The sequence below is a fragment of the Ovis aries genome, chromosome 26 (assembly GCF_016772045.2).
Source record: "Ovis aries strain OAR_USU_Benz2616 breed Rambouillet chromosome 26, ARS-UI_Ramb_v3.0, whole genome shotgun sequence".
NCBI lineage: Eukaryota > Metazoa > Chordata > Mammalia > Artiodactyla > Bovidae > Ovis > Ovis aries.
The window spans coordinates 13,455,620-13,469,166 of NC_056079.1; the positions used below are offsets into that span (position 1 = coordinate 13,455,620).

The following is a 13,547-nucleotide window of genomic DNA, read 5'->3' on the forward strand; positions in this document are numbered from 1 at the left end:
TCTGAGATTGAGGCTAACACAGAAAAAGCAAAGCCTAGAGATGAAAAGAAACAGGCTTCCTGATTACATTGAGTACCTGGATCCCAAAAGTCTACTTCCTGAAATATCGGGAATATAGCCAATAAATTCCCCTTTTCTGTTTAAGCAGAAGTTGTTTTAACTCATAATTAGTTTTGTCACATGCAACTAAAATTAATCAAACTAGAACCTGTGAATCTGTAGAGGAAGCCCACAGTTACCCCACTTCTTCACATCACTAGATACTCAAGAAGCCCTTCTAAAATTGAGGTTATTGCTATGCCACAGGAAAAGAAAGCAGAGTGCTATCATGTCTTATCTGACTTTCATCTTATATGCTGATTTTTTAGAAACTAACCCTCGTGAAAGATGTAACTTCACAATCCTATTTAACTCTCATAGCAGCAAACACATTTGTGGACATTTATTAATGTCAAGGCTTAATGTAAAAACAAAATCGCATAGATATTGGAGGAACACTTTAGAATTCTCTACCTGTTGCCAGTTCACCACTAGGGGTTAGATTTTCTCTTCAAGCCAGATTTTTCTGAATGTCCAAATATCTGCTATATGGCCTCTGCCCCAGAATTTTTTACCTTACATGGGAATCAAGAGCTAACCATCTAAAGTTGATAGATTAAGAAATTAAAGATTAGATATAATATTTAAATGTGTGACAGGTGACCAACAGAAGAACACTAAATATTTAACCATCATTAGGTGAGGGAAGAGACTGTGTAAGTGATACAGATTTATCATTTTTCACATTCAGAGGTGGAATGAAATGCATAAAGTTGAAAAATCAAGAAATAATGTAACTATGGGCTTCCCAGGTGGCGCTAGAGGTGCAGAATCCACCTGCCAATGCAGGAGATGCGGTTTCCTTCCCTGGGTAGGGACGATCCCACTATTCTTGCCTGGAGAATTCTATGAACAGAGGACCCTATCAGGCTACAGTCCATGGGGTCACAAAGAGTCATCAGACATGATTGAGCGCGCGCACACACACACACACACACAATGTAAGCATATAATGTGAAGTTATGAAAATAGCCGCCCAAAGAAAGCAAGAGACTGATATTCATTATAATCTCTCTAAGGGCAACCAGGCTGAGAAGGGAGGGATGTTTTCACTTTCAATCCTCTTTAGACATTTCCTTTTTGTATGTATGTATGTATGTATGTATGTATAATTTACAATTTTTAAAAAATTGACCAGAACTTACAGTAAAGTGTCTGTCTACAATGCGGGAGACCTGGGTTCCATCCCTGGGTCGGGAAGATCCGCTGGAGAAGGAAATGGCAATCCACTCCAGTACTATAGCCTGGAAAATCCCATGGACAGAGGCGCCTGGTAGGCTACAGTCCATGGGGTCGCAAAGAGTCGGACACGACTGAGCAACTTCGCTTGCACTAACTATTTATCTGGACAGCTTGCTCCCTGTTCTCTGAAAAGTCCATTTCAAACATTCTCTACTCCATCACACAGACTCCATCTCACCTCCCATCTCCAATCTTTACAAACTTTTTTTTTCTTTTAAAAGGAGGAAAGGTTTCTCCATCTACCTGAGGTTAATCTCTCCTCCTCCATGTTGGATCCCAGACCCTCGGACTTCCTCAGAAATTTTCTTTTACCCCCGTTTTCGACCGTATCCTCAATCCCTGTCTCCCTTAGCTCCTATCAGTCAGCTGGCACACACAATGAAGCTACTCTCATCTTAAATTTAAAAACTGCCTGGATCCATGACCCTCTCTAGCTTCCTCTCTCTTCTCTCTTTCACAGCCGATGTCTCCACTTCCTACTCCTGAGGTTACTCCAAGACAGAGTCTGCCTCCGTCACTCCACCAAAACTGCTTTTGCTAAGCCAATGGTTCCAGTCTCTAATGTGTGCGTTCTGTGTGCTCTGTCATGTCAGCCTCTTTGTGACCCCATGGACTTTAGCCCACCAGGTCCCTCTGTCCATGGGATTTTCCCAGCAAGAATTCTGGAGTAGGGATCGAATCCATGTCTCCTGCATCGGCAGGCTGATTCTTTACCACTGAGCCTCCTGGGAAGCCGTTGGATCATTAATACCAGTATTCCTCTTTCTTGATTTCTCCACAGTTCAGTTCAGTTCAGTCCCTCAGTCATGTCCGACTCTTTGCGACCCCATGAATCACAGCACGCCAGGCTTCCCTGTCCATCACTAACTCCCGGAGTTCACTCAGACTCATGTCCATCGAGTCCGTGATGCCATCCAGTCATCTCATCCTCTGTCATCCCCTTCTCCTCCTGCCCCCAATCCCTCCCAGCATCAGAGTCTTTTCCAATGAGTCAACTCTTCTCATGAGGTGGCCAAAGTATTGGAGTTTCAGCTTTAGCATCATTCCTTCCAAAGAAATCCCAGGGCTGATCTCCTTCAGAATGGACTGGTTGGATCTCCTTGCAGTCCAAGGGACTCTCAGGAGTCTTCTCCAACACCACAGTTCAAAAGCATCAATTCTTCAGCGCTCAGCCTTCTTCACAGTCCAACTCTCACATCCATACATGACTACTGGAAAAACCATGGCCTTGACTAGATGGACCTTAGTCAGCAAAGTAATGTCTCTGCTTCTGAATATGCTGTCTAGGTTGGTCATAACTTTCCTTCCAAGGAGTAAGTGTCTTTTAATTTCATGGCTGCAATCACCATCTACAGTGATTTTGGAGCCCCCCAAAATAAAGTCTGACACTGTTTCCACTGTTTCCCCATCTATTTCCCATGGAGTGATGGGACCGGATGCCATGATCTTCGTTTTCTGAATGTTGAGCTTTAAGCCAACTTTTTCACTCTCCTCTTTTACTTTCATCAAGAGGCTTTTGAGTTCCTCTTCACTTTCTGCCATAAGGGTGCTATCATCTGCATATCTGAGGTTATTGGTATTTCTCCCGGCAATCTTGATTCCAGCTTGTGTTTCTTCCAGTACAGCGTTTCTCATGATATACTCTGCATAGAAGTTAAATAAGCAGGGTGACAATATACAGCCTTGACACACTCCTTTTCCTATTTGGAACCAGTCTGTTGTTCCATGTCCAGTTCTAACTGTTGCTTCCTGGCCTGCATACAGATTTCTCAAGAGGCAGGTCAAGTGGTCTGGGATTCCCATCTCTTTCAGAATTTTCCACAGTTTATTGTGATCCACACAGTCAAAGGCTTTGGCATAGCTGACCTAAAACAATAAGACAGTCAATTGTTTTCCCAGTAAAAATGGACTTACTCAGGAACAGCAAAGGATGGCAATTTAGAACATGCAAATCCACAGAAAAAATAGGCAAGTCCAAAAACGGAAGGAGAGGAGGGCTGTTTTATAGAGGAGAAGGAGTTGGGTGGAGCTAGTATAAACAAAGAGTCCATTGGAGGAAACGGAGTTTCAAGTGTAGTGGCTTTTTAAAAATTTTATTTTTAATTGATGGATAATTGTGTTACAGTATTGTGTTGCTGCTGCTAAGTCGCTTCAGTCGTGTCCGACTCTGTGTGACCCCATACATAGCAGCCCACCAGGCTCCCCTATCCCTGAGATTCTCCAGGCAAGAACACTGGAGTGGGTTGCCATTTCCTTCTCCAATGCATGAAAGTGAAAAGTGAAAGTGAAGTCGCTCAGTCATGTCTGACTCCCAGCAACTGCATGGACTGAAGCCCACCAGGCTCCTCCATCCATCGGGTTTTCCAGGCAAGAGTACTGGAGTGGGGTGCCATTGCCTTCTCCCACAGTATTGTGTTGGTTTCTACCAAACATCAACATGAAACAGCCATAGGTTTACCCATGTCCCCTCCCACTTGAACATCCCTCCCACCTCCTTCCCCATTTCACCCCTCTAGGTTGTTACCAAGGCCCCGGCTTGAGTTCCTTGGCTGATTTTCAGTCTCTCATTGACTAGGTTGTTGCCTGGGGAGGAGAAATGCATCCCCCAGCTGGGTTGTGAAGTAATAGCCTGCTTCCTGTTGAAGATGCAAAGGCACTTGTTTTCTTACTGGGTCAGCAATTGACCTTGAGTGTAACGGCTTGAGCAGGCTCCCTTCTGGCCTCCCCACTTCATCTTATTTATTTATTTTTTTTTTTAAAGGGACTGGTGAGATGGCAACACTTTATTAGGCTGGACCAGCCAGGAAGCAAAGTGGACTGAGACGACGCATGCCCAGCATCTGTGGGAGATGGGCTCCGGGGCCCAACCCTGGTGCTCCCCTCTCAGGGCAGCACCGTGGAGGGCGCACCATAGGTCTGGGTGTTCATGGGCCTGCTGGTATGTGAGCAGGCTTAGGGACATTGTGTCCACGGCCACCTCTAGACCCGGCTGCTGGGTGACCTCCACCGTGTTGTCATTAGCCAGCTACAAGGAGGCCGGCATGGAGCAACGCACTTCAAAAGCAGGCTGGCCTACCACTAGCTTTGCAGAGGGACGCCACTGGTTGAGTTGGCTGAACCTCGAGACCTGGGCCCCACAGGTGTGGATGTCAAAGGGCACATGCTCCTCCTGCTCCTGGAGCAGGGTTGGATGGTGTCCTCCCAGGCCCGGACGTGCTGCTTCAGCTCTGTCTCCTGGATGAGCTCCTGCTTCCAGGCGGTGACGAAGAGCTCCACATTCTTTTGGACCAGCTCTTCACAGCGCAGGGACACTGGCGTGGCTGCTGCTTCCCTGTCTGCCTTTTCCCCTTGGGCTCTGTGTACCCCTCAGGCTCTGGGAGGTCATCTGCTGCTCCCAGGTCTTCCACGCAGTCCTTCAGGTGGTCTTCCTCCACAGGCTACTGCCCCTCCTCAGCCCTTGGAGGTGGCACTGCTCAGCCACCTTCCTTCTCTGCAGCTTCTGGAGTGTCTCCAGCTGCTCCCTCCCATGCTTCCAGTAAAGAACCTCCTTGGCTGCGAAGGAAGGGCCCTTTCGCCAGGGCCTCCTGCTGATGGCGTGGGGCCGGGTACCTCTGGTGGAAGTCCTGCAGCTTGACGCCACCCTTCCTCTTTCACTTCTGTCCTGGCGCCCCCTCCACGCGGGAGGCATGGGGTAGGGCCTCCCTTTCCTGCAGCGCTCAGAATCCAGGGAGTGGAAGGGCTCCAGGCCCTGCCAGGAGTTTGGGGTCTCCTGCAGCCAGGATGCAGGCTTCAAGGCCCCCTTCTGCTCCCGGAGTGGGCAGCAGTCTGCTCTGGGTTCCTGGGGCTCGATCGGGACCTCAGGGGCTGAGGCCTCAGTGGGCTTGGCTGTCCGCTCTGCATTCTCTTCCGCCTCTTCCGCACCCCTGCTTCTGGGCACTGGGCCCTCTGGAGAGGTGCCTGGCTCCTGGGAGATGCTGAGCACCGGGCCGGAACTCCCCCACACAAAAACTTCCATGGGCTGCTCCTCAACCCTACCAGGCTTCTTCTGGTTCCTTGGCAGCAGTGCCTCCATGAGAGACACTCTCACCGGCTCCAACAAGAACCTTATTCTGGGGCGGGCAGTCATCCTAAAATCCTTCCGGCGGGCCAGGACCTCCCCCTGATGGCTGTACAGGGGGTTACTATTCTTCATCTCATCGGGGGCTACCGGGGCATCAGGCAGGAGGCGGATGAGAGCCCCACTGGGGACCTGGTCACCCTGAGAGCGCGTTAACACAGGAGTCAGAGAGGCCGTCCAATGACAGGAACTTATGCGCTGCCTCCTGGGGGGCCCTAGAGCTGCTTCCCCTACCGTCCCATCTTCCGGCTCGGAGGAGGGCTGCTTGGCCTGCCTCTGGTCAGAGATGAAGTCGAGAGCCTGGTGGGCCAGGGAGGAGAGCTAGTCCGCCTTCTGACTGGAGATACAGCGGAGCCCTGCATCAGCTGTGCCGCCTCAGTGAAGCCCATTGTGGTTTTGCCTTTGTCGAAAGGAATGCAGATCTGGTCCAGCTCTTTGAGATACTCGCCCAGCTGGGCCGCCACGTCCACCTCCCAGTTTCTGCTGGGGTAGCGGGTGGGCAGCAGGAGGAGGGCGAAGAAGCGCCTCAACATCCTCCATGTTCGGGAGGGGCTGGATCAGCCCGGGGACCACAGTGCTGGCTTCGAGAGGGGCCAGTGTGCTCAGCCCGCCACTAGTTCTGGAGCCATTTTCCTCCACTCCATTTTAAATGAAGTTTCTCTCTGTTCACAGAACAGCTTCTGACACAGGGCACTACGCTCTTCTTAAAACATTCTCATCATTGACTTTCAGGACACACACACATCACCACTGTAATTATGTTAACAAAAGCTCAGCCTCCCTGTACAGCAATGCTGAATCAAATCCTGGGAACAGTTTTGGGAGAAATAAAAAAGGGTAGATAGCTTTATTGCTTTACCAGGCAAAGGGTGACAGACTAGACTTTTGCCTCGAGAAACTGTGTCTCAACCCTGGAGAACTTGCTGAGGGGTTTGAACAGGAGTTCAAAAGGTGGGAGTCTCTGACAAGATTAGGGCATGAGCACGGCTTGTGTGTGGGTGTGTTAGTCGCTCAGGGTCCTCTGTCCATGGGATTCTCCAGGCAAGAATACTGGAGTGGGTTGTCATGCCCTTCTCCAGGGGATTTCCCAACCCAGGGATTGAACCTGGGTCTCCTGCATTGGCAGGCAGATTCTTTACTGTCTGAGCCCCCCGGGGAACCTCTTAATCTTGTCTCACGTGATGGCCTCCTAATCTTAATAAGTGTGTCTGATCCCTTTAATCTCATGTCAGGTGATTTCTTGATCTTCTCTGTGTTCACTTCTCTCCTGAAGGCCAGCCCAACCTGGTTCAGGGCACTAGTGGATTGTCTTTTTCCAAAGGTCTAGGCAGAGCCTCCAAGCCAGGCGTCAGCAATATGTGCTCTGCAAACTTCCAGATGTTCAAGCTGGTTTTAGAAAAGGCAGAGGAACTAGAGATCAAATTGCCAACATCCTCTGGATCATGGAAAAAGCAAGAGAGTTCCAGAAAAACATCTATTTCTACTTTATTGACTATGCCAAAGCCTTTGACTGTGTGGATCACAATAAACTGTAGAAAATTCTGAAAGAGATGGGACTACCAGACCACCTGACCTGCCTCCAGAGAGATCTGTAGGCAGGTCAGGAAGCAACAGTTAGAACTGGACATGGAGCAACTGACAGGTTCCAAATAGGAAAAGAAATATGTCAAGGCTGTATATTGTCACCCTGCTTATTCAACTTTTATGCAGAGTACATCATGAGAAATGCTGGGCTGGATGAAGCACAAGCCGGAATCAAGATTGCTGGGAGAAATATCAAGAACCTCAGATATGCAGATGACACCACCTTTATGGCAGAAAGTGAAGAAGAACTGAAGAGCCTCTTGGTTGTTCCTTTGATGAATTATCTGGCATGGGGGAGATGGTAAGTATGATTCCACACCTAGATGATATCTGGATATTTTATTTTTATTTAAATTTTTATTGGAATATAATTGCTTTACAGTGTTGTGTTTGTGTCTCCTGTATAACCAGGTGAATCAGCTATATGTGTCCATATACCCCTCCCTCTTGAGCGCCTCTCCCCAGCCTCCCTCCCATGCATGCCACCCTTCTAGCTCATCACAGAGCACTGAGCTGAGCTCCGTGTGCTATACAACCTCTCCTTCCGCCGTGAGTTCACAAGTCCATTCTCTTAAGTCTGCATCTTTATTCCTGTCCTGCAAATAGGTTCATCAGTATCAGTTTTCTAGAATCCATATCTATGCATTAATATACAATATTTGTTTTCCTCTTCCTTTTTAAAAAAATACACAGATTCCACTTTGCCAAAAAAGAGGCTAATGATTTAATGACTTCAAATTATATGTGTGTGTGTGTATGTGTGTGTGTAGGTATATATAAACTTAGTCTAAGAAATAAAAATGACCTTTCAATGTTCCTAGCTATTCAAAAATAAATTACTTTTATTTGTAATATAGAGAAAACATGATTGCTAGTTTGGGGCATTTAATAACTTAGTAAATTGAATTATTTGAGGTTTTCCTCAAATAACATAAATTTCAGATTAGCATTACTGTAGACTGCTCAGTCTCTAAGTCATGTCCTACTCTTTGTGACCCCATGAACCCCAGCCCACAGGCTCCTCTGTTGATGAGATTTTCCAGGCAAGGATACTGGATATCTGGACATTTTAAACCAAGAATTTTCTTTTTTTTTTTTCCCCCTGTAGCAGTCCAGCCATGTTGCTTTGGAGGGCACTGGATTCAAAACTGATTGTTAAAATTATAATGAAAGGATTTTGGGCCTGAAAGCTGGAGTATTCGTGATTTGCAGGAGCCAGATGCTTGACCTAAAAGATATATGCCTTTTTTTTAAGGTTTACTTTGCATATGAAGGTTCAGGGCATAGACCACGGACCACGAAGTTAAGAATAATACCATATATCGTACTATTAAACTGCCTTCTCACTATAAGGAGACATTACTGGACTAGAGGGAGGAAGAATTCAGAGAGAAAATGAGAGAAGGGAACTTGTGAAAACCAATGAGGGTAGGGTGGGCTGAGGGGGAGGGACTGTTGACTGCCTCAGTTCAGTTCAGTCGCTCAGTCGTGTCCGCTCTTTGCGACCCCATGGACTGCAGCATGCCAAGCCTCCCTGTCCATCACCAGCTCCCGGAGTTTACTCAAACTCATGCCCATTGAGTCGGTGATGCCATCCAACCATCTCAACACCTAATATTGGAAGCATAAGCAAGTCGGGAGTGGACATTCTAAAAGGGAAAAAAAAAATGCAAAGAAAAAAAATGCTATAAGAGGGTAAAGTTGGGGCCGTGGAGACAAATGCATTCCTCCCTTCCGTCCAGCTAGGCGTTCCTGTTTGTAAATTTAACGAAATACGGAGACAGAAGGTCCTGGTGCAGCGTTTCATATTGACCAAAAATCCACCCAAGAGGAAGCAGTACAGCCTGGGTTGAACTGCGGAAACGAAACCTAAATCTGCGGGGTCAGGGCTGGTTTCAAAGACTGGGCTCTACAGAGCAACATCGAACTGGATAAAAGTTATCATTGATCTTTATTAGCACAATTTAAACTAATATGCACCTGCACATCCCTATATGCCCCGAGACCCGAACGGCTTCAAAATGCCTCGCTTATCTATATTCGAAACGGCGCTGGATGCTGTTTTCCATGTAACCAAAAGATGAAAGCGAACTTTATTTTGGCCTTGCTCGAAACCAGCGTCCTAGGGCCGAGACGCCAGACCTCGCGTTGGGAAAGCAGCTCGAGTCGGCGGGGACGCGCGCTAGACGCGAGGACTCGGCCGGCCCCGCCCAGCCAGTCCGCATTCCCAGCTGCCCTCGGCCGCCCCCAGGAGCGACGGGCCAGGCGCGGGAGGGAGGAAGCCGGAGCGCGCGGCGTCACAAAGCCGACCCAGAACGGGGAGACGGGCGCGGAGGTCAAGGGTACCCCAGGCGAACCCACAGACGAACAGCCCTCTTGGGGAGGGAGGTGCGCGCCCGCCCGCCCTCGCTCCGCCTCCCCTCCCCCCGCTGCCGTCGGGGCGGCAGCGTCGCGGCAGCTCGCGCGCCGCAAAGCGTCCTGGGAGAGCCGGCTCGCGCCGGAAGGACGCGCGGGCGCTCAGCGGCGACGAGGTTATAAAAGGGAAGGAGCCGGCGGCGGGCGGAAGTGGGCGGTTCAGCTGCTCCCGGCGCTGTTGTTTGGTGTTTGGGCCTCTGGAGGGGCGTTCTCTGGAGGACTGCCGGTGCAGGCCGCAGTGACAGGGCCGCTCGCCCCGCGCCCCCCGCCTGCCTCCCGGCTCAGAGTCCGCTCCCGGCCTCCGCGACCCGCAGGCCCAACATGGCGCAGGAGGTGTCGGAATACCTGAGCCAGAACCCGCGAGTGGCCGCCTGGGTGGAGGCGCTACGCTGCGACGGCGAGACCGATAAACACTGGCGCCACCGCCGAGAGTTCCTGCTCCGCAACGCCGGGGACCTGGCCCCCACCGGCGGTGCTGCCTCCGCTCCCCGGGAGGAGGCCGCCGACGCCGAGAGCGGGACCCGCAATCGGCAGCTGCAGCAGCTCATCTCCTTTTCCATGGCCTGGGCCAACCACGTCTTCCTCGGGTGCCGGTGAGTGAGCCCGCGTCCCCCGTTTCCCGAGGCCCGGAGCCGTCGGCCGGGAGGGGGAGTGGTGAAGCGCGGGAATCCGCGGGACCTGCTGCCCTCTAAGGGTGAGAAGGGCGTCTCTGTCAGAAGCCGACACGATTCACGGTCTGGAGGTGCCCCCGTAGAGTGGGGAGCTGCCATTGGTGTCGTTGGCGATGAGCTGACAATGCTCTTCGAGGGGGAGAGACACTAAATCTAAATTAGGTTTGTAAGAAAGGGCCCCGCCTCCCAGACCCTGGGCGTTTGTGTGTGAAGTTCCAGGAAACCGAAAGTTCCTGGCGGTTGGTTCAGTTTCTTGTTTACTACCAGGAAATGCAATTCCTGTGGCCTGCAGTTTTTGTACCCTAGAAGTGGCAGCGGAGCAAAAACACTTTCTGAAGCGTCTCTCCCTTCTTGTTACAGGTACCCTCAAAAAGTTATGGATAAAATACTTAGTATGGCTGAAGGCATCAAAGTGACAGATGCTCCAATCCATATCACAAGAGACGAACTGGTTGCCAAGGTGAAGAAAAGAGGGATATCGAGTAGCAATGGTTAGCAGATCATAGATGTGAACATACATAGGAGTTTAGAACTTAAGTTTGATGTAATTAGGAATGATCGTTATTACTAATTTTTAATGAGTTATAATTTTTATAATATTAATCAAGTTGGAATGTTAAATTATGTGTTTATGTGCTTTAGGCTTTGAATTTGATAGTTTCCTTTGACTGCCATGAGATTTCGAAGTGTCAAATGTTACCTATGCTGTTAATTTTTTAATGTTAGAAATTATTGATGTTACTCAAAGCTGTTTTGAGAATTAATGAAGTTATTCCACACTTTGTAAAGAATCTACAAATCCTGAAGTAATTTCACCTTACCTTGTGCCTTTGTTTTAATATGTGTTATCTGTCTTGTACATTTTGAGCTGATGTGTGTGTGTGAAGTAGACTTACATATCTGCTTTCCTTTTTTTCAGAAGGGGTAGAAGAGCCAGCCAAAAAACGAACCATAGAAGGGAAAAACAATTCTGCAGTTGAGCAAGATCGTCTGAAAATTCCTGCTAAAACATCAGCTCAGCAGGAGAGCAGCTCAACCTGTTCAGGTTCCTCTTCCAAATCAGAGAGTAGTGGGAACTCAGCTCGGAGCTCCAGCACCCCAAGTCAGAATAGCGCCACAAGTGATGGAGAGCGCGCAGTTGCCAGCCAAAGCAGCAGCAGTGCTGCCTCTCAGGTGACAGCAGTAGGGTCTGGAAAAGCTTCTGAACCAGAAGTTCCAGATAAGCATGGTTCAGCATCATTTGTTTCTTCATTGTTGAAATCCAGTGTGAATAGTCATGTAACCCAGTCCACTGATTCCAGACAACAAAGTGGATCGCCGAAAAAGAGTGCTTTGGAAGGCTCGTCCGCCTCAGTCTCTCAAAGCGTCTCAGAGATTGAGGTACCCTTGTTGGGCTCCTCAGGAAGCTCAGAAGTAGAGTTGCCACTGTTGTCTTCTAAAGCTAGTTCAGAGACAGCTTCCAGCGGGTTAACTTCTAAAGCCAGTTCAGAGGCAAGTGTTTCATCATCAGTTTCTAAAAACAGTTCATCATCAGGCATGTCTTCACTAACCCCCAAGAGCAACACCTCAGTGAACACAATGCTGACTTCCAAAAGCGCTTCACAGGTAGCTGCGTCACTGTTAGCTTCCAAGAACAGCTCCCAGACCAGTGGCTCTCTGGTCTCCAAAAACACTGCCATAGCAAGTGTGTCCCAGCTGGCTTCTAAGAGTAGTTCTCAGACCAGCACGGCACAGCTGCCTTCCAAAAGTACTTCACAGTCGAGTGAGAGTTCTGTCAAGTTCTCTTGTTGCAAGTTAACCAACGAAGATGTGAAACAGAAACAACCTTTTTTCAATAGACTGTATAAAACAGTGGCATGGAAGTTGGTGGCTGTTGGTGGCTTTAGTCCCAGTGTGAATCATGGCGAGCTCTTAAACGCAGCTATTGAGGCTCTGAAAGCCACACTGGATGTGTTTTTTGTCCCGCTAAAAGAACTGGCAGATCTGCCTCAAAACAAGAGTTCTCAAGAAAGTATTGTTTGTGAATTGAGATGTAAGTCTGTGTATTTGGGCACTGGCTGTGGAAAAAGCAAAGAAAATGCTAAAGCAGTTGCATCAAGAGAAGCCTTGAAGTTATTTCTCAAGAAAAAGGTAGTGGTAAAAATATGTAAAAGGAAATACAGAGGCAGTGAAATAGAAGACTTAGTACTCCTCGATGAAGAATCAAGGCCTGTAAACTTGCCTCCAGCATTAAAACATCCTCAAGAATTACTGTAGTATGTCCAAAATATCACTGTACATTACCTGGTATTTGAAGAAAAAAACTGGCTTACTTTTGTATATGAAACACAAGCTTTCACAAATTTTGTATTGCTTTTTTCCAGTTTTGCAGAAAATTTACATTCTAGTTCTCTTCACACAGTGGAAGTTGTAAATAATTTGTGAATGACAGTATACATTAAAAGGTTTATGCATTACCGGCATACCAGTATGCTGTTTTATTTGCTGAAGAAAATACTGTCTTCTATTTTTAATGACACGTTAGGTACGATGTGTAGTTCTGTAGTCTTGAAATTTTTGTACTACTTTCAATTTGGTGAAAAATGTATAAGTTGTCTACCATGCTTTTTCTTTTACTAGCTGAATAAACTTTCACATCAAAGAAAAGGGGACCATAGTATTTGAATGTCTGAAAGTCTGTGAAGCTTAAGGTTTTAAGAATGTTGCCCATAATATTGAACGTCTGTTAAAGAATAAAAGAGAAAATAGTTGCCTCAGACTATTTTTATGAGAAGTTGTAAGCATTTTTTAAGATATAAAGCAGTGTAAAATACTTGTTTATTTTATTCTGAAGTTGTTTGAAATTCACCATGATTTTGACCTCTGCAGATTCTTTAAGTGGGTTAATTTATGTTTTGAGGTAAACTACAATTTACCCTTTTTCTTAAAGACATAAATGTGGGTTTCTATATTAAGCATATTTTGTGACTACTATAATTAACGGATTGATTTGTTTAGATATTAAATGCTTTCAGCTATTTTACCTTTTCAAGAACTTGTGGTTTTTTGTTTTTTGTTGTTTTTTTTTTCCACCCCTGAAGTCAGAACCAATTCTTGTGAATAGGCTTCATGTTACCAGTCGTCGTAAGTTACAACTGGGTAATTTTTCACAGCTTGATAACAGTTTTCAGTGGGTAGTGAGGTTAACAGTTTGCAAATCTAGAAGCAGAACCAGGTGTTTTATTTTTGTTTACAAATCTCAGAAAAACACTGGGCAGGCAGTAGAAAAGCTAAGCTCAGCTCTTTAATGAGCCTGTTCAAGTGAATTACAGTTGTTGATAGTGAAATGAAGTCCTACTTCTGTGTCCTAGGTGGTTCAGACTGGATTACTCTCTGGCTGCCTTCTGGCTTTCTAAAATTGCTGCACTTTGACCATAGAT

At 47.4% G+C, this 13,547-nt stretch overlaps 1 protein-coding gene and 1 pseudogene across 3 annotated transcripts; one reads left to right on the top strand and one right to left on the bottom strand.

The window, feature by feature from the left end:
* Positions 1-4,224: 4,224 nt before the first annotated feature.
* On the bottom strand, positions 4,225-5,998 carry LOC101107929 (condensin-2 complex subunit H2-like; annotated as a pseudogene).
* A 3,605-nt stretch (positions 5,999-9,603) lies between these two features.
* CDKN2AIP (CDKN2A interacting protein) lies at positions 9,604-13,159 on the top strand. 3 transcript variants are annotated; one of them, XM_015104556.4, is made up of 3 exons: positions 9,604-10,050; positions 10,489-10,619; positions 11,048-13,159. In XM_015104556.4, the coding sequence occupies exons 1-3, from the start codon at positions 9,779-9,781 to the stop codon at positions 12,382-12,384; spliced, it is 1,740 nt and encodes a 579-aa protein (XP_014960042.3). In that variant the 5' UTR covers positions 9,604-9,778; the 3' UTR covers positions 12,385-13,159. The 3 variants fall into 3 exon arrangements, with proteins under 3 accessions (XP_014960042.3, XP_014960043.2, XP_027818365.1); XM_015104557.4 differs by having other exon boundaries at positions 10,489-10,588; XM_027962564.3 differs by lacking the exon at positions 10,489-10,619 and having other exon boundaries at positions 11,048-11,161.
* The last annotated feature ends 388 nt before the right edge of the window (positions 13,160-13,547 follow it).

What these genes read in the sequence shown, in the direction of transcription:
- CDKN2AIP (XM_015104556.4), top strand. Translation starts at nt 9,779, where the DNA reads ATGGCGCAGGAGGTGTCGGAATACCTGAGCCAGAACCCGCGAGTGGCC. An exon ending in CACGTCTTCCTCGGGTGCCG is followed by an intron (nt 10,051 to 10,488) that starts GTGAGTGAGCCC and finishes TTCTTGTTACAG; the next exon opens with GTACCCTCAAAAAGTTATGG. An exon ending in AGGGATATCGAGTAGCAATG is followed by an intron (nt 10,620 to 11,047) that starts GTTAGCAGATCA and finishes CCTTTTTTTCAG; the next exon opens with AAGGGGTAGAAGAGCCAGCC.